This window comes from Micrasema longulum, unplaced genomic scaffold (genome assembly GCF_059751315.1).
Source record: "Micrasema longulum isolate JH-2025_06_02 unplaced genomic scaffold, ASM5975131v1 h1tg000381l, whole genome shotgun sequence".
Lineage (NCBI taxonomy): Eukaryota > Metazoa > Arthropoda > Insecta > Trichoptera > Brachycentridae > Micrasema > Micrasema longulum.
The window spans coordinates 40938-65702 of NW_028277582.1; the positions used below are offsets into that span (position 1 = coordinate 40938).

Genomic DNA, 24765 nt, shown 5'->3' on the forward strand with positions numbered 1-24765 from the left:
ACCATTACTTCCATTTACCAGATAGAGTTTTATCAGTATACTACTGACAACTTATGTATTATATTTTTCCATCTGTCGATTTTTGTTTATATTTATTGATGTAAATTAGATTTGTAAATCTTAATTGGTGTAAAAAATTTTATATGCCTCCACTCGTTTGTGAGTGATTTTGGGTTGATATAAATTAGATTTGTAAATCTTTATTGATGTAAATTAGATTTGTAAATCTTTTTTGATGTAAAAAAAGAAAAGCCTAAAAATGAAAACAGTTTCCGAAAATGGTATAAAACGTTTTAGGGATATAAAAATAATATAGATAGAATAATAATATTTTATATTTTAATAACAATTCAATTTAACACACAACACAAAAATGTAGGCAGCTGGAATTTAACGCTAACAATTACTTTAGAATATTTCAAACAAAATAAGTCATTGATCTCCCATAGACATGTATCTATATAACACATTGAGGTAAGTTGTAAAGCGCCCCTGAATTTTTTTCATAAAAATGCCATTTAAGTTGACCATAGAAACAATGCCATCTATCTGCCAAAATTTTACTGTGGTAAGGCCAAATATATTCTTTAGTTTGGTAAAGTAACAACAAACAATTTATCTATAACCCATATTTGACTACTAAGGAAGATGAATTATTATAAAATATGTACAATCATTTATTTATTTACTTGCTCACTAAGTACTAAGGTTGTTATTTTACCGTTGAATGTTGAACAAGATTAAAAAAACTTTTTTTAACTCCCCAAAAAACTTGATTAACCCACTCTGACACAAAGTTGAAAAATCGCTGGGTCATTTTGGCCTTGAACCAGGAGGCCAGCGAATATATATTTTTGGAAATAATAAAACTATAAGTGTTTTAGTTTTTGTACTAGTAAAAAAAGCGTATTAAAAAAAAAGAGTGTATTACGTAGGTGAACAAATTAATTATGTAAATTTTATATTTGAAGCGCTAACTTTGTGGTTATTCATTATAATAAAATAAATAAAACAACTTTGTTTTTTAACACTAATTTGTTTCTTTTTTCCACTGACCGGCTTCAAAGCATTAGTTAAGTATACTTTGATAAAGAAGCTTGTATAGCTTTGAAACCGGTTGGAAAAAAAAAACTAGTGGTTAAAAACAAAGTTGTATTATTTATTTTATTTTATTTAAATTAATTATGTGTTACATATTCATACGAATTAATTATATATTCATGGTGAAATGGGATCAAGAGAGTAGTTTTGAGACAAATATAGAAGAAGTCAAGAATTCAAATGACATATTGTTTAATTGTTTAAGATGTAGAATCATTATTATTTCTCTAATATTTGCAATTTCATTGGGTACTTTTTATTAAAAATAATTACAACAAAAACAAGTAAAACCCATAGAAAAAAGAAAAAAAAGGTTTTCCTTTTCAAATATAGTTTTAGAAAGTATTTGCATGTTTAAGAAGGAAAAAGTGAATAAAATAATGAAAGGCATTAATTAGGCCAGTTAGTTTTGCTTTTGTAGAGATAAACAATTAGTATTAAACATCTCATTTCAACACCTTTCTGGCACATATCTGCAGTGTAATATTGGCGGAAAAGTTAGGATTTTCGGTGAAATATCTTATAACTTATAAGTTAAATAAATATATTAAATAATTTAAACCAGCGTCACATTTTTTTGCAAAACACCCATATTAAAAAATAGACTCTGTAAGTAGTAACATTTAAAATAAAGAAAAAAGGGAAAAGAATATTTATAAACAAAAGGTCCTGCCTAAAGACAGGAAGTTCCTAGCTAGTCCAGACCTGCAACAAATAAACTATGTATCCAGGTACATTGTAAAAACAGTGAAATAAATAAAATAGTCAATATCTCTATTAAATGGTCAAACATACCTATTATGTTAAAATATGAAGTGTTCATACCTTAATTTATTGCAACAGATAGGAAAAACATTTTTGAGAAGGGAATTTGGAAGTCTAGGGCTTATGACCTGTCGTTGGCTGGCTTAAGTGGCCACTTTCACACACTGTAACATTCAACATTCTCCCTGTGTTTAAACATCCAAATTTCCTCAACTCTTCCATTTTTTATTGATGTGGGTGGTGGCACCCCAGTGAGGAAACATTATTTTATTTTTTTCTAATAATACAGAACACTTGAAAAGAATAAATAAAAAAATGTGGCATAATTTAATACCGGACTATGTACATTTTAGATCAATAAAATTCTGTCAGCATTGTGATGGATGGAGAGTTGATTATAATGGAAACTGTTAAGCATAATATTATGTCTGTTATAATCTCAGAGTAATAATTCAAGCCCTTGAGCTCGATTGCATAGAAAAAAAGCGTTCTAAATTTTTGTTTTGGTTTTTAGTTTAGCAACAAACATGTATGGATGGTTTTGGTTTGCGCCTTGAAATTCTCAACCCTACGTACCTATGGTCCATTGTATTGCTGTTATCTGTAGCTAAGTTTGTGGTCAATAACCATAGAATGGTTTTTATCCGTATGGCTGACTCTATTAGGTTATTACTCTAAGGTTATAATAGTTATCGATCTATTAATCCCTTAATTACATACATATTTAAAACATTTAAACTTCACCCAGTATCTTGGGTTAACTTAATAAATTAATATAATTTAAAAGTACCTATATGACAATTATCTAGTTTACCATTTCTTACTTAAATCACACACATTTGGTATTGTGCCAAACTATGCTATGGTTATTTAGAAATACATTTTTAATTTGAAATAAATCTTAGGATAATCTTAGCGATGTTCAGAATAATATTTTTGAGTTTATTTATCACAAAACTACGAAATTCAAATTGTAATCATGGATAGTTAAAAGTTGACATTTCACAGCCACGTATGATTCTAATACATAATTAATTAATTAATAATTCTAATATATTCTGTGATGCTTTGGTACCTTCTAATATGATCATGTGTTTACACGTCTCTGATTTGGGGATAATTTATTCTCGATTAAATATGCAACATCATCGATTGATAATGTTGAAGTTTTTGTTATTAAAAAGATAAGATTATTCCTTACTATTATTAAATTATTTTCATCAATCGGTGATGTGTCTCTAATTAACAATAATGAATCGAGTAAATATTACTAATTCACAAAAAGGCAGAAAGATTCACTTAGTTAGACCCTCACCAGCGAGCTAACTCGCAAAATTGAAAATATCACAAGAATTCAAAAGAGAAAAGAAAAGCAAAAAATATATATTAAGTTATTCTAAATGTGTTTTGGCTATCTAATTCAGGCGGTTAATGTACGGGTGTACTAGATAATACTAGTTAGTGGTTGCGAGATTGTCTGGAACATTTCTACACGAGTCGAGAAGCATTTTCGCTGTTTGGAGTAGAGGTGAGTCGGTGTCATATCCTCCTCTTGTGATGATGGTTTCAAGGAGAGAGCAAGTTGAGTTTAAACTTGTTATAACTGTCAGTTCATCTTTAACTTCATCCTGAAAACAATTCATATTTAGGACCAAGAAGCCAGAATTGATGTTTATTTGACTTATTTCGAATCTTAACATAGGGCACACATAAACATATTTCATTTATAAGTTGTTGAACACATATTTCTTAACTTTCTGTTTGAATTTTTTTCTTCTTCATAAATGTTTTTTCCCATATCATAATATTTTTTTACTGCCTTAATATAATTTTGTGACTTTGCTTTTTTTCAAAATGGAAGTCTGATTTTTACCCTTTATTTATTTATTTATTTATATTTATATTTGGATAATTTATATAGCGCCGTTTTTGTGAAAATCACCTCAAGGGCGCTGTACAATAAATAAATATCCCAGCACGTCTTGCAGCTACAGAGCGCATGGACGGTTAGGATTCTTGTTTCTCGTCTCCAGTTATGATATATAGGAGCTAGATTACACGTCTTGCAGCCACAGAGCGCATGGACAATAAGAAATCTAGCCCCTATTTACATTTCTATTTTTTTATTTGACAATGGAGTTTACAGTTTTAGTGATATTTTAAAAAATTAAATAAAAAACAAATTTATAAAAATGGAAGTTAGATAACAACAAGTCTTGCAGCTACTGAGCGCATGGACGGTTGGAATTCTAGACCTCATTTACTAAATTTGGATATTTGATAGTTGATAACATTTACCTGTTGAAGCTAGATTACTAATCGTCTTGCAGCTACAAAGTGCATGGACGAGTGAAATTCTGGCAACTTAAAATTATCAAAAAATTTACAATAACAAACATTGAGCATAATAGTAAATTTGTAAAGTGTTCGTGCTAAAAAGTAAACAATAAAAAACTAAACAGATAAAGCACTTCAACACTATGGATAGCATAACAGATAAAAATATCCGAAGGGTAGCTTTCATAGATGTTCGGTAGTCACTAGTCACTGTCGCAGTGTCGCACATGTGCAAACACATGTTGTTTGCTAAATTCCTAGAAGATGGTCCGGTCCACGTGTAGTTGCCGGAGGGGGGAAAAAAGCCTATTGTTCCAACGACATTGTATCCATTTTAGTCTGTATTTTGAGTATGAAATTCCCGCTCAATTTTATTAATTTTTGACATTATTATTAGACAAACGTGTGTATGAGAGTCGTTTACGGATTGACGCATCATTTTGTATGTACGAGTATATTAGAAAGTATATTCTAAATCTATTGAGTATGTATCAATAAGTTCACTTTCTCTGGTATTGTGATCATGTTCATGTTGGCTTTGATATTTTTTTTTCCAAAATTCTGTGTTTTTTAAAAAACAAAAAAATATTATACACAGATATCATCCTACTGCAAAATATGATTTGCTGATTAATACTCTTAATTCATTTAACATCAAATTTATTCTTGTGTCAGTTTTTTCTCAAGATAATTCTTAAAGATTTGTTTTGTAATATGGTTAGTTCACTTAAATTTTCTTGGTTTGATAAAAATAATATATTTGTATTTTTATATTTATTGAAAATAAAAAAATACTGAAAAAATAGGTATAAAATTACAAAACGGTTGGTACATACATAATTAATAATAATGTTTCTACCTCTCTAATAGAGTGAAAACTCGTGTTTAGAGAGGGAGTTTGTTTTATATGCTGCTACAGTAGTTAATGTGTGGTACATTGAATTATGAGAGAAATTTTTGTAAAAACACATAAAAAATAATAATGATACCGTGTCCAACCACAATATTAACAATTCTTATATATATTTTTTTTTTATATATATTTATACAACAGTGAAAAGATTCATGTTATTGCCAAATATGTATTAAATAACATGAATCTTTTCACTGTTGTGTTTTTTTTTAATTTATAATTTAATTTTGTAATTTTGAATGAATAAATAAATAAAATAAATAAATATATTGATGTAATAACTTATATTTACGAATAAGTTATTAATTTTAAAAATACTTGGTACACTTCCACTTATTTATTTTGACCAATTAGCGCTTTCACCCTCTAATGGGCATCTTCAGACTGGTGAATATTATACAGTGTAAGGGTAATTTATATAAAACTAAATATTATCTTACATTCAAAAATAAGTTGAAAAAATACAATACGAAATATTTCAATGGAACAGAGTGAGACAAATTATTGAAACGTGTTGGCGGTATACTTTTAAGAGAATATTCTATTATTTGAAAAATATTTATTGTTTTATTACAATGTAAGGGTCTAACTAAGGGGGCTAATAAGAGTGAGTTTTTAAATTCTATCTGTTGATTTATTATTATTTTATATTTATTTCTAAAATTTCTAATCTATCTAACTTTTGACCTTTATGTCCTACATGTAAAATTTTTGTGTTTTTTGCTTTATCAAAAGTATGTTTAAATTAATTTAAATGTGATGCATAGTTTGATAAGTCGTTATTTAATCTATGCGAAGCTAAATGTTCTTTTACTCTATATTTAATAGCTCTCCCACTTTGTCCTATATATAAACCAGGACAAGTACACGTTAGTTCGTATATTCCGCTATTTTCAAATTTGTCGACCTGGTCTTTACTATTTATTAATGTTTGACCCGATTTTTTATTATAAAATGGAACTAAAAGATTATTTTTTTGTAAAACTTGTTTTATTTTATTGCTAGTATTTCCAATATAATTTAATTTTACCCACTTTTTATTCTTGGTTAAAATAAATAAGTGGAAGTGTACCAAGTATTTTTAAAATTAATAACTTATATGTAAATATAAGTTATTACATCATTACAATGGAATTCCATCAAGAATTGACAATAAATAATTTAAATGAAATAAATATATTGTTTGAATTAATTTAAAATCTAATCAAACTTTAAACCTTGGAATTGAATTAAATAACTAAACATTAAATAAAAAAAACAGTATTTGAGCAATGTATGTAAATACAAACTTACCAAGGATTCTATGTAGGTTGTTATAGCTGTAGAAAGAATAGATAGAATATCATGCTTATAATCGGCGTTTCTGAGGAAATACTTCAAGCGCCTTCCAGCTAAAGGGACCAGGGCCTCCAGTAAAGGCTTCGCATCTGTCACAGAAGCTAGAGCATCTTCTGCCATTCCATCCGCACCTCGGCCATACAACCGAGCCACCTGTTGATTGATGTTTTTAATTGAAATATAAATATATGAAAACACGGGATATTTATCTCAATAGAAAGAAAATAAATATACAGTGCATAATTCAATATCTGTCTAAATGTAAATGTAAACTGAATCAATAAAACTGTAGTGATAAAAGTAATATTAAAACTTACATATATTCGTTTGATGTGATCTATATCCACTCTCCACATTCGAGCAAGCTCGAGAATTCGTTCGATCCATATTTGTTGGCTTGATGAATCTAATTTGGTACATTTGTTGACCAAACGTCCCAAGAACTCACGACGTAATACAGTCACGTGACCATTACCAAAATGGCGCTGCACTAAGATATTGGCATCGGCTTTAAATGAGCCAAATATACACTGCCGAGTTTCTTTATCAAATAATTCATTTACGACTCCCCAGGAGCTTGTACCTAAATAACACTGGTAGTACATTGCGGCGCAGAGTTGATAATGAACTTGAAGAACGTTGATATTTACTTTGGAGCTAGCTAAAGCTGCTTCCGTTAAAGCCAAGCTGCTCTCTTCCCAAATTGGCTCAAATTTCAAAGATACCTCTCCACTTTCTCCACTTGACAAGACACTGTTTAGAAAATCATCAAAGAAGCTATAAATCACCTCTAAATATGCTAGCAATTGGCTCTTCAAGATATAACTATTCTGTATCCATATAAGCCCTTTCATCGGCACCTCTTCTAAACTGTTGATTCGTTTGTAGATCGCCTCAAACGAATGAATTAGATGTGTCGACCAAATTAGAGAGGCTATACCGCATCGCATAGGAATTTGTTGAATACTTTTTAAACAGTGCACCATGGTCGTCAAGTATTTCAACTCTTCTATATGTTTTACCCAATATTTGGAGTATTCCCAACACATATTAATAATAAGACTATCGCTGTTTAAACTAAATGGAAATTGTTTTTTTAAGAGTTGTAATTTATCACCAAAAGACATTGTTTCATCCTGCAATTGATTTTCCGAACTTTTTGTATCTGTGCAGACGCTCAGAAGTCCGGTAGGTTTAAATTCACTCTCTGAATCCGGTTCGCGGTTTGATTCATCCTGTATTATATCTTGGGGATCCACTCCCGCAGAACAAAGCCACTTGGCAGTCAATTCAGATATTGACCCTTTTCCGCTACTGTAGATATACTTCAGATTAATTTCTGGTAATTCTATGTGAAGTTTAGGTATTCTATTGATGGGTTCCAAATTCTGAGATAAAATTATACTAAGCAAAGATATATCATCTAATTTTCCAATGAGTAAACCCCATTGAGCATTATCTCTGCTAAGACTAACCCATGCATTGTCCTCCAATGTATTTAGATTATTTTCCACATCCCTCTCTATTTTCTGAGCAACAGCTCGACATATCTGAGCAGTCACCATACTCCTGAGGGGACATGGAGCATTTACAAAAAGATTTCTTATGGACTGCCACCAAGCAGAAGTATCATTATACCCTACATAAATACGTTCGAACCCTTCGATTTCACAAATATTCAGTAATATCTTTCCAAATGTTTCCATTCTACCATAATCCATCTCATCTATCGGTTTGCCCATCCAATACAGAAAGAGGAGTTTACAAAGGTCAGCAGGGAGGAATGGTTTCCAGGCAGAACATTCCGTCCATAGACATTTCCAGTCACAGTCTCCATTAATGCACGGATCAAATATTTGAAGGGCTACAAAATACAGAGATTCCTGACTAGCGTTATCTTTTAGTTTAAGAAACCCATCATTGGCTAATGTATCAAAGGGAGCAAAAAAATCTGAATGTAAAGATCTCTTATCTTCTACAAACGTGACCTTTTGATGGAAACCACGCTTCTGCTGAGCTGTTAGAGCAAGGTTCAAGAGCTGCTGAAAATTTAACAACTCCTTCTCGGTTATTAATGGTGGCTCTTTTTGTACAGCTTCCTCACTTTCGGGGTTCTCTTCCGGACATTCCGTTGAATCATTGTCAGTTTGCGTTTCACTCGAGCTATTAAGAACCAACTTACTTTCTATATTGCTTTGCAGTTTCATAAGTTGATCATCAATATCTTCGATATCAATTTTGTTGACATACATAAATAATCTTGTGAGGGCGTATAAATTTTGTACTAAAATGTTCAATTTAGCACAATCTAAGGAAACGGGGGCTTCATCTTCAACTTTTTGAGCTTTCAAACAACTAATGTATATGAGCAAAATTCCCGGAGGAACATTTCTGCTAGCTGCCATCATATCTATACAGTGAATTTTTATATTGGATGTTTTTAACTCTGGAACAGTATTAAGAACCTCTTTCTTTAATTGTTCGTAACTACATTCCTTTTCCTTGATTAACAGCCTTAATCTTTTCACTAAGTGAACATCTCGAGCTCTATCGGAATTTTCATTGCCAAGAGCAAAGTGGAATGGTATTGAGAGTTGCTTAATCTGTCCATCTGGATCTATGAAAGAAAGAGATGGGTTTGTAGTTCTAGGTCGATGGTTTCCCTGCTGCAAGGAGGCGTACGGGGTGTAGAGAATTTTCCCATGTAAAGCTGCCGAGAAGGCGGCGATGCGAGGTCCCCGAAGAGGCCAAACTTCCAGGTGACCACGTTTACCAACATAAAGGACTATGAACAAGGCACGTCTACCAATCCCCTTCCGTTTATGTATTTTTTCTTGAACCTAGAAAAAAACATAGTTATTAATAAAATATATGAAATATATCATTTGAAAGATATTTTTAAAGACAAAATTTATTACTATGATGGCTCATCTCATCTTAGTTGTATTGTCTGAGACTTTTCTTGATTACAGTAATTAAACTTCTGCACAAAGTTGAGTGGCGGCCAAAGCAGAGTCGAGAGTCGTGGGGGTAGAACAAACCTCCTCCCCTCCGTCTCACTCGGTGTCGAGTACGGGGCGATTTGCTTGAGGACAGGACTATGTAACGAGCACACCTTTTTGTAATAAATCAGTTGAGTTGTGATCTCTGACAAGTGAACATCGCCTTTATTCTGTTCGCCCTGGGTGTTCTCTGTTCTGCCCGCCGACTGCCTTTGTGGAAAGTCCTTTTCAGGGTTATTAAGGTTGAAATTGTTGTGCTCCTACCTTAGGGGGGCGACCTCCCATTTACTCCAGGGAAACCTGACTGTGGTAAACGGATGTATAGATAACCAACACGCACACACGTGGTAACGCACAAGTTGCAGAACCTAAGAGGTTGATTATAATAAAATCTATGCAGTCACCTGGAGAAAGCCGCACTGGCTGTCTCTATACCCCTTGAACATGCGCAGCACCACCGAACGCCGTGCGTCCATAAGGCAGGCGCGGCCCAGTTCATCCTGCAGCAACAGCAGGCGGCGGTCAGGCGAGGGCACGGCGCGCCGCCCCCGCCGTCGCCCGTCGCGCAGCTCCATCACGGGCCGCAGCCTCTCGTGTGCCGCTGGCAGGGCGCTACTTGCCCCCGCCTCGGACGCGCTGCCACCGAACCAGCTCCTACATCATAAACTCAAATTTATTTTGGTTTATGATTTTTTACCGCTTGATAATGGAAGAATTTCTTCCAATATATTTACAAAACGCCAATAACTAAAGGGTACCGGGTTGACTTTTACCCCTCTGGCTCTCATCAAGTTTCAGCGCCATATGCACCGCAATTTCCTGTGCCTCGCTAAATGGCCATACCATTTCAGTCTGCATTCTCTTATTTTCTCTGCAACTGGAGCCACCCCGAAACTGCTCCTAATATTTGGTATTGTGTTGCTTAAAGGTTTAAAAACAAGAATCACTGCCAAAAAAACTGCGTTTGAGTTTGGCGGGAATTTTAGTATGTGCATGAAATCATAAGTGTGAAATTTTTCAAAAAAAAAAATTGAGTACATTATCTTGCTAGCAGCTGCCTTGGCCACTTCAGTCAACAGGTGTTGAGCTGTTCCTCCTTCTAGAGCTTGCTGGAAGCACACATAAGGATCTCCCACTCCAACCACTACAGTGTTGTGCGGTGCCACAGAACGGAGAGATCTGCAAAGAAAACCACAAATCATTTTACAATCATACACAGTTTGCCAAATATAATACTTCTCTAAAATTATGCATACATACATGATTGTAAGGCCAGTGTTAGTTTCGAATAAAGCATTATGCACTACGGAAACAATCCATATGAAATTGTATAAGAAGACTGGATATTATGAACACTCAGTAGCCAAGCTCTTTAAAGACCTGGGCTTGGAGGGCGAGAATCAAGTTATGGGGACCCGTCACAATATATCTACACAGGTCACAATGACGTCGGGAGCTTATATAGTACTGACCTTACTTTCCAGAATAAGATATGAAGCTAACAAATAACAATTTAAATACATTTATTGTACCATTATTTTATTGAAACCTTCGAATCTAAATTTTTTTTTTGCAGATTCGCAATTTTGAAATTGAATCGGCAATATCTGGTTTGTATTCATTAAAAAGTATAAGCAGGTATTTCGAAATAAATGGAGAGTGAAATAATTTTAATACTTCTCCATCCAAGACATTGTCTAATTATGTATATTCATTTACATTTTTAAACACCATAAGTCAGTAATTTTACTGTACATTGCATAATGTATATTTTCACGGCTAAAAATGAGATTTCAATGGTGAGCTAATATATTTTTTTTATACAAAATAAACAAATAACTTCACAGAAAAAGAACACAATAAAAATGTGAAGAAATGGGAGCATTTTTGACACAGTCATCTGAAGTGAGTAATTTTGGTTAAGGAGATGTAATATGTCAGGATATGGTCCATTGAAAGATTATCCCGATTGGAGATTAGTTAATCTCAGTTATTTAGAATTATTATTAAGTTATACGCGATGAAGATTACTTACATGAGTTTTATTTTTCACTGAGTTTACAAGGTAAGAATAATTTATAGTAAAAACTTTTAGAGATTAGATTAAAAGTATTCGCTGGGAGTTTTCGGGCCTGGAAAAGAGAGCAATCTGTCTGGTGTTCTTTGTTTTTTAATATTTGAAAGCGCCCTCTATTGGCCGGTCCTGCATTCTGCGCAATGTTCAGTTACTAATGAAAGAAATACTGCAAAAAGCTATATTAAAACAAAATTGCATTAGAAAAGTACCTTGTATAGAATCCTTCATGTATACTTGTTGATGCAAAATAATCAAATGTGTTGGTTTGATCGAGGCCAAGAATGCACGCATCGTTGATCAGTTCGTATCCGTGAAAGGCCAGTTTCTTGGTCAGTACACTATTCCCTTCTAAACTTTCTCTAAATCTTCCGGCCTGCTCTGCTAAATGTAAAAAAAATCATTTTTTGTTTTTTTTTAATGGAAAATAAATTAATATAAAAGGTTACACTTGGTCCAGTGGCCAAGTACAAGCCCTTATTAACTACTAGTATTTTTGTTATAGTTTTCCTAAACTTTCAGAGAAAAAATTTAGCTTTGAAGTTCTGTATTTCAGTAATTATAAGTTTTAGAAAAACATGTTCAAGGGGTAAATTGTAGGAAATTTTGTATTCTACAAAAAAATACTGAAAACATTTTTTGTACAAGGCCAAGTAAAATGTTGTTGAGCAAAAATCTTAAAAAGTGACGCAACAGTTTTCATACTGGGCACAGGCTTGCCAAATTAGAAAACTTGGAATTTTAATAAGGCCTTACAACATACAACATATCCAAAATACAAAACAGCATGACCTTTCGCAAGTAAACCCCCTTTTTTTTGACCTGGCCACCAGGGCCAACTTTGAGAGCGTGTTTTGTTTTGTAGCTAAATAAAATGTTTATATATATATATACATACATTTTATATATAAAATATTTTGTACGATATAATTTTATGCAAATTAGACTGTAATTTGACATTATACATATTTAAAATTATTGGAATGTAAAAAAAAAAACTAGAAATACGTTTAGCATTAAATTCCCTCTCCAAAATACAGAACACTAATTATTCCCTTCCATTTACAGAGTTTATGACCTGTCATCAGCAGTGGTGCTATTGTGAACCGCTCTCGCGGCCATAGAAAACACTTTTATATCGTGTATTTACATACAAAATATGCGAGATAAAAGTGTTTTCTACGGCCGCGAGAGCGTTTGGAATATCACCCCTGGTTAAGTAATCAGTAAATTAACCTTATGAGACCGTATGTATGTTCAAACGAAAAATAACTTTGCGATTTTATTTTTACTCTAATAAATCGAATATGTTGGGTTTTTGTATTTTAACTGCTGGCAATCTTCTCTATTTTTGTCCAACAGGTTGCAATCCTTAAACCCCGCCTAAAATGGCATTCACATTTTGGCAGTTCCACTCTCATTGGATTCTTTCAGTAATTATTTGCATTATTTAGGGGCAAATGACAACTGCTCTGTGACCTGTGACTGCTCATTTAAATTTATGTTTGTTATTATACATAAATGTTCTGATCATAATTGTTATTTTTTATTTAATACAATGGTATTACTTTCCATGCTAATAAAAAAACACCCTTTAAACTAACATAGTAATAACTTTTAAACCATATGGGAAAAAATCAAATAATTCTCTTATTTCAAATATTTTTACACCTGCCAGACAGGATTCAGGTTTCGGGGGGTTAGGAAGCTTTTAGTGGTAAAGGAATAGGACAGTAAAGAGATGTAGTGGGAAAACAGTTCTCCTGTAAGGTGTACAGTAGTTTGTAAAATATCTCTTTTAAGAATACATTTAAAACAATATGGTTATTTTATTGTGAAGATATTTTACCTCGCGCAAGTTGCGTTCTTGTGTAGCTGAGAAGTTGTAGCAGGTTGGAGCCGGCAAGGCGACACACCGCTTTACTGTATACAACTGTCACCTCATCGGTCTCATTTCCATACCGTCCCGTAAAGCATTTGAGCCCCAGGACAGGAGAATCTTCAAACCTCTCTATGAGAAGCAGTTTTCCTTGCTCCGTATAGAACCCGACTTCCCCGTTTTGGAAGCCTACAGCTATACACACCCAGTCAGCATACACCTGAGAAAAATAATATAATACATCACTTTAAGTGAAGTCTGAATCTCTGAAAAACTGAAAGAAACTTTAGTATTAGAATAAAAGAACACTCAATGTGCCTAAATAATAATAAATTTTCTGAATTTGTAAACCATCTGACAGAAAATAATCATAATTTTAATAAAGACACTGGTTTAAAAGTTCTTCATGTTGAAAATAAAATATTAAAATTAGACAACTTGGAAATCTTAGAAATGAAAAAAGCAATTCATAACAAGACAAAAATAATAAATAACCAAATAACAATATTTTCTGTCTAGTTTTAAAGATCGCATCCATCTCATTTTACAATTCCCATATTTACAAGAGCAACATGACAAAATACATATTAGCTCCATATGTTTTGATGTATATTTATTCGATAATCTTTAGTAATAACTGTTAAAAAAAAACAGAATAAGATTCATTGGTTAAGTATACATTGATAAAGAAGCATGTGTAGCTTTCAAGCCGGTTGGTAAAAAAAAAAAGAAGTGGTTAAAAACAAAGTTGTTTTATATTTATTGTATTATAATGAATAACCACAACATTAGTGTTTCAAATACAAATTTTATAATTTTATATTATAAATACTATACAGTAATAATTTCATATGATATTCTCATTTAGGGACAGCCATTTTTATTTATTGTTATAAATTATTTATAGACATATTTACACTTTTACTTTAAATAATAGGTGGTGCATGGATTAAGGAGTGGAAGTCAAGGGGGCAAAACAGTGATATATGGGTTTGTTAGTATTTTGGGCAATGGTTTATGACACCTTAATAAAAAAAAGCATTGTAAAATGTTTCCCTTGGCACGGAGGTTCCCAGTGATAAAATATTATTGGATCGAACGCCTGGGCAGATGAAGAATAGATTTATATTGGTAAAATATAAACAGAAACCTGGATGAGTAATTAGTAAAGTAAGTAAGATGAGTAACTGTACAGCAAAACTCAGGTATGAATCTTAAAAAGGAAAGAGTGAAGATTAGTCCGTCTTGCTTATCCGAGAGTAGGCACCGAATCAAAAACACTTTTTCAGGGTTTCGATTCTTTTTCACACTCAGAACTGTATTCTTCATCTACCAGAAAACAGAATAAGATCAAATCAAGGACATTGATCCGAAAATACCATAATACGACATTTATTCCAAACTATGCAGTTTTTTAAATATTAAACTAGAAGATTTTTTCCTTTCGTAAAAATCTGTCTAATTTGAGATAAGTGGTATTAAAAGTGATGCTATGTAAACGGTTTTTGTGTCATTTCAAATAAGAAAAAATAAATGTACCTGGGAGGACTGCCCACAGGAGGAAATGGACAAGGCCAGCAGAGCCGTGGTGGAGGAATGAAGGGATCCACTCCAAGAGCTGACCAGCGTAGTGCAGTCTGCGGAACTGTCCCATTGTGTACACAGAATGGACAGGCGCTCCTGTCTGGTGAAGGCAAGCACGGAGCCGCATGGAGACAGGCTCGCTTCACACTCATTGAGCCAATTGTCACCTGAAATATTACATTTATTTTATTCATATTATCATTTACCTAAGCGATGCATACGGCTCTGCATTGGTAAACACCGTATCTCAATATTTTTTGCTGAGGATGGGCTTGCGCTTCAGGTGCCAAGGACAATTAATTGTATTCTGCTGTAAAAACACCTTTTTATAATGAATAAAGCTGCTATGATTAGTTTCTTGCAATTCAATTCGATGTCAAATACTTTATTTTTTATTTATTTATTTACACCTTTCATCAAAAATACAATTTTACATTCACTTTGCTAAGCTAACAAGGGTACATACCCCGTTCCAAGCTAGGCAATTACATTCTAATAAATGATAATAGTTAACAAATCAATAAGAGAGCACAGACTAATAAAATATAAACTTACTCGTATACACATTTTGATACATATACATTCACACATACACATATATATATATATATACACACATATATACATATATATATATATATACACACATATATACACATACACGTACATACACCCATGCACGTGCACATACATACATTCATAAAACATAGACAATTTATGTATAATGCGAAACTTCATGGTTGCCATCTGTGTTTATATATTTTAAAATTATTCTTTATTTTCATATTTTATTTTCAACATCCAGTAAGAATCTCTAATCCGTGGCATGCATCAACTTTTCTGACTCCCTACGACCAATGTCATGAAAGAGCGAGGTCAACACCTTCCGCAACTTGACAACACTCCCGTATTTCCATGGTTCTGTCAAAAGGTTATAGACCTTTTTGCCTATGTAATAGTGTCTCGATGCCAGAACAGTGTTGACCCCTTCACTTAGTATCAGATCCCTATTAGAGTATCTTGTATTATGGTTGTGGTTGACGCTTGGGTAAATGTCTCTATTTATGTGCTTAACCACTACCGTTCTCCGAATTCTTTGAAGAGCAAGTCACTTGGATAATGAAATGTTTTTTTATATAACCATTTATATAACTGCCCTTGGATTCCTAAATTATGTAACCTTTTAAATATAATTTTATGTGAAATAGTGTCAAAAGCTTTCGCTAGGTCCAGAAAAATAGCCAAGCATTTTTTTCTATAGTCTAGATGTTTAGCAATTGTTTACTTATTTTGTTTTATTTTGTATTGCATGTATTTACTTTTATTTTTTTGCCGATAAACGCCGTATTTCGGCACTGAACCTGAACCATCCATTGATAAAATCTAAACACCTATCAACAGGGTCATCACTGAAAGCTCTATCGTCCCCGATTCCACCCCAAGAAAACTTGTATTTCCAGCGAAGTGATTTCAGATGGGAAACAAATGTGGTTGTCCATTCTGACCACAAGGTCCTTAAGGGCAGAGAAAATGGACAATTAAATTAATTATTTGCCAAAAATATATCAAATTTAGAAGAAAATAATATTTTGTCAAATAAAAAGTATCGTAGAAAGTTAACATATGACGCATAAGAAATATTAGAACGGACATGTTTATTTGTTTAATTCGTCAGATTACACTAAAATGAGAATCAAATAAAATGGAATTCGAAGGATAATAATCCTTCATTAATAAATTAATAAACTAAAAACATACCAGGCTTAAGATCCGATAAAAAAAGAGAATTTTTTACTTTCTCGATATCCTTACATTTTGAAAATACCTTTACTTGGCAAAACATTTTAATTGAATTGAAAATATCAACATTATAATTCAATAAAAACCAACAATGTCCTTTGTTTTCAACTTCAACTAACCAAAACCATATGAAATGAAAATTGACAACTGACAAGTGATAAGCGGCTGTAAAAATGTGAATCAGTCCGTCGTCTATGAACTATTTAATATATATAATATATATTTTTTTTGTTTTTGCAATAATAGCCTTACTGGCAAGTGATTTTAAAGAACATTTTAAAACAAAATCAATTGTCCCAACATAAATGGATTGCTTATGGTCATTTTTAATTTTCTTTACTGGCTACAAAATGTATACTCTATTCCTTATTTATCAAATATCGTTTATTGTTTGTGGGTTGTGGCGGCTCGTTGGGTTTCGCGATTGGCGTTTCGCGTGGGTTTTTTTATTAGTGTGTTTTACCAAAAAATACCATAACACAGTAGGTTAAACATTAACTAAATTTATTAAATACACCTTTGTTAGATTTTTTCGTTTTTAGGTCTCGTTTTAATATGTATTACTGGTTTTTGAGCTCGCCGGTCGTCGAGATGCTCGCGAACTGCGGATTGTCGCCATTTTACGTCTCGCCTTCGGCAAAATTTTTGGAAGCCTTTTACCGCTTAATCAAATTAATAAATTTATATCTCTCGTTTTCAGCGCAATGGCCCGATACGGGTCAGAATGCAAGTTGTACGTTGGAGATTTGGGAAACAATGCCAGCAAACCAGAATTGGAAGACGCCTTTAGTTATTACGGTCCATTGAGAAATGTTTGGGTCGCACGTAATCCTCCAGGATTCGCATTTGTGGAGTTTGAAGACGCCAGGGATGCCGAAGACGCGGTAAGTAACACAAGTGTGTATATTTACAGAATGTATTACTTGTACGTGCGGCATGCTAGAGAAACCGGCATCCTCTACGACGCGAATGTCTAGCGTCTTTATGTGGTCTATATTAATACGCAAATGTCAGTGTATAGTAGTATTCAACAAAATTGAAAGTGCTGACATACTAAATTCCAAAGAAGTGTAATATAGCTTTGTTTGTTTACTTACTATTCCTGTTTTTTTGTTTGTTTGTATTGCATTAGAGCAGCGGCCTTTATGCCACTACGCCTCCCCGAGAAAAGTCATTTTTCCGCGCCTCCCCGTTTTTATTTTTTAATGGTTATAAGAATATAGACCTGATTTAACCGTTCATTGGGCAAATAAATTATTTAAGAATTTGAATTTTAAATGTTATATTTAAAAATACTTATTGCCCACATAAAATAAATTTGATAAAAAAATTAATTATATTTTATAGATTTTCAGAAAAACTAAATTTTTCATCGATCAATATGACCAATGATTGTTTAGTCATGTTAGAAAATAAATGTAAATAATAAAAATACATAGATATTCTTTACAAAATTTTATTGTAGAATTTAAACAAATACAAGTATAAATATCAGTAATTCCATTTTTTACAACCGTTTTGACAACGGCATAAACACATAGATTTCTAGGTAACCGCGCCAACTTCACGCGGTTGGAACAAAAACTTAACCAACGACCGTTTTGGACAACGTATTGAAGTGAAATTTCTATGGGCGGCATTTGAAATATGACCCTTAAAGCGACTGGTCAATATATTAACCAATTTCAGCCTTTGCCCTGTAAAGGGTTAAATAATAAAAACTTTATTACAACCAAAAAACTAAATTACAATCAACAGAATAATAACAAGGTTATGCTATAAGTCGGCCTCGTGGTGTAGTGGTCATTTCGTTTGCCTACCATGTGAGAGGTCTCGGGTTCGATTCTTGACATGGTTGATATGAAGTATTTATTTGAAAGGGTCTTTTTATATCTGAATATTTCATAGTCCCTGGACTGGTACTTGAAGCATAAGACTGATCATCTTACCTGCATGTAACATAAATGATCAAGATACGCTGCAATTGGTGTACCAATACAGTGCCCTATGCACCGTTAGGTGCGGAATGGGAATGATTATGTATAACATATACATTCATGTATTTTAATTTTGGAGAATGGTACATTATCTAAAAATTGAATGCGGGGGTGTTTTTTAAAAAAAAATTATATGGGAGTTGCATTATTTTTTTTACCTTATAATATACAAGGTTTATATTTCAAAAGAGGATTTTTCTGCAATTATATTTTTTTAAATTTATCTAAACTGTTGGGATCAGGAAGGATAAACTAAAGTGCCTGTTGACAGTAGTCAACGGGCCTTCCGTTCCACTAGAAGTGTGTTCGGCATTTTGTTCCCTACTTTGGTTTATTTTACCAATTGCCTGCACTATTTTGACCATGCATAATACTTCCTCTCGTATGAGTTCTTTATGGGATCACTGATGGGATGTCGTGTAGATTTTCACCCAGACTTCTGCATCGCGCCTCCAGCTGTTGTCTCTAAAAGCTGAATAAGGGGCAATGCATCATTAGGTGAGGGACATCTTGAGGGATTTCGAGGGTTGTTGTTTATTGGCACAAAGTTTATCTAATCTTGGGAGCAATGTGGAGAGTGCCACTTGTATCTCCTTTGCTACTACTAACCTGGCTCAATATTTGGTTTTCATCGCATAAATACAATGTTAAAACTGTAGAAGTACCTGCATTTATTTGCAATACAACAGTTCATACTTTCCGCTAAGATTCATACAAAATTGAATTGAAGGTTTCAATTTGAAACATTTGTTGTAGTGAGCTATCGCATAATAACTATCTGTTTCATTTTTTAAATATTTTTGGAGGCATGGGTTGGAAACGTTTAGAGTCTATTTTCCATCTGTATGTGAAACGTTAATGTTTAATTTAATTTAATATCTTGGGTTCCAACAAATTATAGACAAAGTTTTTACTGAATGAAGAAGTTCAGTCTTTTTTTTTGTTAATAGAAGACTAGACTAGACTAAGCAAAAACATTTTTATTATATATCGTATGATCACGCGCTATGATTTTTTAAAGTTTTGTATTTCTGAAATAACTCCGCATTTGACGTCAGAGTTCTTCACTGTCTGTTCTCCCGATTGGTTCGTTTCCGGTAAGCAAACAGGATATTCTTCACAGTTCTCATATCATTAGTTGGTTATTATGAACCAGTGACGTCATTCAACTTAGTGCGTTTTTATAAAAATATTTTCATTATTTTTTCGTACAATTTAATGGTCTAATTTTTACCGCGCGTAAGAAATCATTTTTTATGTCCAATTTCCCGTTGGGCTGAAGTTCCTCATTATTGCTGTTTGTTATGCTGGAACAATCAATTAGATTTTTGGACTATCAAACTAAGCCAAAAAAAAAAAAAAATCGCTTTGATTCTTAAAAAAGTTTCGTAATTACTCTGCCTCTGACGTCACGAGTTGTCGTCGGTGGGTTGCGCTGGCATTTAAAAATAGAGCCCTGTAGTGTCAAAATACACTAGGAAATAGCTACCAGGAAATCTGTAACAACGCAGTAATTGGTCAGTTAATTCACAAGAACTTGTGACTTAGTTCAAAGTAGTTAATTTCTATTAAATTGTTCATACATTTTGAAGAAACTTTACCATACAATTTATTGCTCTAATGTAACTTTTTTTATATCCTATTTCCCATAGCACTGAACTTCCTCATTAGCTTAGGCCCTAAATATTATAAATAAAGAAATATCTAATTCGTAAGTGTTTGGCAATAACTATGTTTGTTTTTAGGTAAGGGGATTGGATGGACGCACAATTTGCGGGCGTCGCGCTCGCGTGGAGATGTCCAACGGCAAGACGGGCGGCGGCGGCGGTGGGGGTGGGGGGCGCGGCTTCCGGGGCCCGCCCCCACGCTCCTCCCGCTCGGCGCGCCCCTTCCACCCTGACGACCGCTGCTATGAGTGCGGCGATCGCGGCCACTACGCGCGCGATTGTTCGCGCCTCAACAGGCGCGGGGGCCGCAGGAGGTATACACCCCCGCAATACTCGCCCCCTCTGTCCCCTGCCTCTGTCTGGGATGAACGGCTCTCCGTTATCAAATAAATCTCAATTAAATGGTTCCATGACATGGACATTATAAAAGTTGGAATAGTCGGCGCGCATGCATTAGGAGATGTATGAATGTAGAGGAAACGAGGTCTGTATGGAAAGACAGAGTGATATGGCGTTCTATCCTCTCTGCCTACTCTTACAGGGAAACAGCACTATGGTTTTTTTCTCTTTAAATTGTTCCATGCGTTATAAAATAATCTGCCCTATGTTATCACTACACAAATTATAGGTAGGTATTAATTCTGGTAATTAGTATGAATATGCCAATGTTTAAGAAGCGCATAATAAAGGTTTCACCATTTTTTGTTTAAGTGTCTTAATATTTTTCAAAATTATTATTGTTTGAACTTTGATACAATCTTAAATAGGACCAAGTGCGTACATTTTCACGGTCGCCGTCCATATGTGTCTTCTTTTTTGGGTGATCCTGTGTAATTTGAGTTCGTCCCGGCTACCATTGCAGAAACCATCCTCTGGGTAAACTATGTTTCATCGTTCAATGAAAGTGAGAGACTTGGGTGTACTGATGTATTTTATTTTATTTTATTCTGAAAACATTCAGTCATACATAATAAGTATTAAAAACAACATTTTTTTTAACATAAAAAGACCAATTAAGTTTTCATAAATTATGAAAAAGATTTAAACATGAAATGTGACAAAAATAAATAAATAATAAGAATATCAAGTGAGAAAAGAATAATTTTTAACATTTGCGTTCTCCATGGAGGTAATAAATGAAAATAAATAAAAATACCGATATGATAAGCTTTTATTTAGAGACCACACAAATACAAAAGTGGATAAGGCGTATAGACTTCCAGGGTTTATCTTACGAATCTCCAAGCCACTCTCATCACCAGATACATTCAAACTTCTTTACTATACTTATGTACGTAGTCGACTCGAATTCGCTTCATTAGTATGGTCCCCTCAGTATAATGTATTTATTAATCAAATTGAGAACATTCAAAAGAAATTTATAAGGAGCCTGGAATATCATTTTTTTAACTTACAAAAACAATCATACCTCAAATTAATTTGTTCCCGTAAAAATTGTAATGGACTCTGTATTAATGTGGACATTTTTAACTGCATGTTCCATTTATATAGAAAATTTGTTTGTGGGATAGTTGCTGAATGTACATCTCAAGTGGTTTATAATATGTATGTGTACCACATGTAATGTATGTTTTATATATGCATTCATATATGTTTGCATGGATGGCTCGGAGTGTGCATTCGGTATTTTTTTTATTTATTGTCTCCATGGAAAATGCTAATGATAACGATTATTCTTTTCTTGCCTAAATTTTTTCTTTATTCCTTTTTTGTCACATTTAATGTTTTCATCTTTAAAAATTCATTTATAAAAAACTTAATTGTTCTTTCGACGTTAGAAAATTGTTGTTTTTAATACTTATTATACATTACTGTATGTCGAATAAAATAAGATAAAAGAAAATAAAATAAAATAATTAAATTGATAGAAAATTCACTTTCGTATTGACAAAAACAATACATTAAAAACTTGTTTAAATTTTGGCACATTCACCCTAATTACAGAAAGGTTTTATATTTATTCATATTATTTATTATCGTACAGAATATTATTATACTATTTACTTATTTATTACTAATTTTTATCCATAATTATATAGTGGTCCAAATAAATAATTAATCTGTAATCTCTATAAGAATTTATTTGATAATTTGGGCATCATGCTCGTATTATTATAATCTCCCAGTGTGGAATATTAAAATGCAGAGTGATTCAGCACACTTTTAGTGTAAACATCGCTCGTATTAGTAGAACAATAAACGCTCGGCTATCTGCCGAGTTACAATATATATATTTCAATACTGTAGTGTGAGAGATGACGAGAGAACACTGCTCAGTGGATGTAAGAGTGGTGAGGAGGGGGAGTGTTGGTGTCCGGAACAGATATAACTTACATTGGTGCTGCTATGTTTTATAGGTTATTGTTACCCACTGTATCAGTGCTTATACTGGCCGGTAGTTGAGCCTCGTAGCTTCTCTGCGCTCCTAGGAGAGTATTCCCTTCCTTCTCTACCCGGCCACTGTCTGTGTGAGAGTAAGCGGAGAAACAGATATAGCTCTGCGACTTCCTTCAGCCCACGTTAGCTCCTCTTCTCCGTCTGATCACGATCGCCGATCTTTCCGTTTATGAGACGCGCACACTGTTACGTGAGTTATGTACGTTTACAAAATACAACATTTTTACTAATGTCACTTTTCAGAGCTTATTTTAGTCTGTATTACTCTGTCTCCGAGTTCATTACTACTCCCAACACCGACACACTGCAGCTGCGCTACCCTCCTAGAACCATCAGATATTCTGCCATCTCAGCACTGCAACTCTTCATTTTATATTACTTGTGTTTAGATTTACTGGAGCCATATTGCTAGTTAAAACTTGTATCTCCCTGCATTATAATATGGAAAACTCGCAATATTTGTTGTGAATGGTACAACATGTACCCGCTTTTACTTCTTACCGTAATTTCAGTGATTTATAACAATATTCTTTATCTTTTCAATTAAATGTATATTAAATTGTGTGGGTATTACAAAATTAATGAATAAGTTTTGGTTGCCGAGGTAATACATTCATTTGAAACAATAGAAATTTAAATGGTATACAGGTGCACAGCACAAAAGACAGACACATTCTTTAATGTAGTAAAATCTGGTTAACGTTATAAAAATGTAGATTTTTGTTGAATTTTTATATGGGTTTATAAATATGTATTTTTATGGCATACTAATTTTTATGAAATATCTTCTAAATCAAGACTCAATCCTATAAGAAAACAATTATAATATATTTACATAGCTGGGCCGCTTGTCATTTGAGCGAAGCCCCTAAAACAATTTATTATATGTAATTTTTATAATTATAAACATTTATTATATGAAATATTGGTTCCTGTATTGATTTAGTGTGGTTGGTGTTTCAGGTCTCGCTCTAAGTCCCGCTCCAAGTCGCGTTCACGTTCTCGTTCCCGCAGGACACGCAGCCGCACCGTGTCGCGCTCTCGCTCGCGTTCTCCGCGCCGCTCGCGCACTCCTCGCCGCACGCGCTCGCGCACCGCCTCCCCCACCAGCGCTCCTGCTCCTGCCACCAACGGGGATTAAACATTTATGTTTCTTTTATCTTCTAGCATTTATTTGTTTAATTTTTAATAACCATTTCATTACTTTTGATATTGGGAGACACTTAGAAGTGAAATATACACTCAACAAGGTTTTTTGTGTCCATAGTTTATTTTTACATAAATACATTTCTGATTTGAGGGACCATCTCCATAAGCCATTTCCTTTCCTAGATCCCATCCCACTTACAGTTGTTTGAGATGCTTCCCAATGAAGTTATACACGCCTTAAATATTTATTTTATGTCTTTCAAAAAGTTAAAGCGAGAGAAACTATATTTTTTAGTTCTTGGTTAAAATAATTTGTTTCAAAGATGACGCAACCTATTTGGTTTTATTTTCTTTTGAGAAAATATGGCTTAGTTAAGAAAACTGAAAATATTTCCACAGTTATTTTAATACCCGCTATGTAGGAAATTATAGATGCTGCAGATCTTTCAAAGTATAGCATTTTGTTTTGTATAAACAATGTGTTTTGTGCTGGTATTGCGAACACGTTTACAGCGTCCTATAGCGCGTATTTAGTACGTAAAAACGCGCTTGAACCGGGTTCGGAATACCAGACCTGGCAGTATTAACCTTTACTTAATGTGAATTGAATATAAAATGAATTGGTATTGCCAAATTAACATGTCCTGACTCTGTAAAAAGTTATTTTATTACATACATCTATGAAACATTTGTAATTTTGATCAATAAATGAGTTTTTAATACAAAGACATTTGAATATTT

At 33.3% G+C, this 24765-nt stretch overlaps 2 protein-coding genes across 5 annotated transcripts; one reads left to right on the forward strand and one right to left on the reverse strand.

Moving 5' to 3' along the window:
- Positions 1-317: 317 nt before the first annotated feature.
- Rab3-GAP (Rab3 GTPase activating protein) lies at positions 318-16914 on the reverse strand. 2 transcript variants are annotated; one of them, XM_088225680.1, is made up of 9 exons: positions 16752-16914; positions 14949-15160; positions 13380-13629; positions 11743-11911; positions 10495-10635; positions 9861-10110; positions 6772-9294; positions 6410-6607; positions 318-3494 (listed from the first exon to the last, which is right to left on the reverse strand). In XM_088225680.1, exons 1-9 carry the CDS (start codon positions 16834-16836, stop codon positions 3321-3323), a joined length of 4002 nt encoding a protein of 1333 aa, XP_088081806.1. In that variant the 5' UTR covers positions 16837-16914; the 3' UTR covers positions 318-3320. The 2 variants fall into 2 exon arrangements, with proteins under 2 accessions (XP_088081806.1, XP_088081805.1); XM_088225679.1 differs by having other exon boundaries at positions 11743-11914.
- A 261-nt stretch (positions 16915-17175) lies between these two features.
- LOC148282058 (serine/arginine-rich splicing factor 7-like) lies at positions 17176-24750 on the forward strand. Of its 3 annotated transcripts, XR_015822188.1 has the most exons (5): positions 17176-17275; positions 17494-17677; positions 20536-20771; positions 22836-23065; positions 23839-24750. XR_015822188.1 is itself a non-coding variant. In XM_088225684.1 (4 exons), exons 2-4 carry the CDS (start codon positions 17498-17500, stop codon positions 24014-24016), a joined length of 594 nt encoding a protein of 197 aa, XP_088081810.1. In that variant the 5' UTR covers positions 17176-17279; positions 17494-17497; the 3' UTR covers positions 24017-24750. The 3 variants fall into 3 exon arrangements, 2 of the variants coding, with proteins under 2 accessions (XP_088081810.1, XP_088081809.1); XM_088225684.1 differs by lacking the exon at positions 22836-23065 and having other exon boundaries at positions 17176-17279; XM_088225683.1 differs by lacking the exon at positions 22836-23065.
- The last annotated feature ends 15 nt before the right edge of the window (positions 24751-24765 follow it).

What these genes read in the sequence shown, in the direction of transcription:
- Rab3-GAP (XM_088225679.1), bottom strand. Translation starts at nt 16,836, where the DNA reads ATGTTTTGCCAAGTAAAGGTATTTTCAAAATGTAAGGATATCGAGAAA. An exon ending in CCTGTGGGCAGTCCTCCCAG is followed by an intron (nt 13,630 to 14,948) that starts GTACATTTATTT and finishes TATTTTTCTCAG; the next exon opens with GTGTATGCTGACTGGGTGTG. An exon ending in AAGAACGCAACTTGCGCGAG is followed by an intron (nt 11,915 to 13,379) that starts GTAAAATATCTT and finishes TTTTACATTTAG; the next exon opens with CAGAGCAGGCCGGAAGATTT.
- LOC148282058 (XM_088225684.1), top strand. Translation starts at nt 17,498, where the DNA reads ATGGCCCGATACGGGTCAGAATGCAAGTTGTACGTTGGAGATTTGGGA. An exon ending in CCAGGGATGCCGAAGACGCG is followed by an intron (nt 17,678 to 20,535) that starts GTAAGTAACACA and finishes GTTTGTTTTTAG; the next exon opens with GTAAGGGGATTGGATGGACG. An exon ending in AGGCGCGGGGGCCGCAGGAG is followed by an intron (nt 20,772 to 23,838) that starts GTATACACCCCC and finishes TTGGTGTTTCAG; the next exon opens with GTCTCGCTCTAAGTCCCGCT.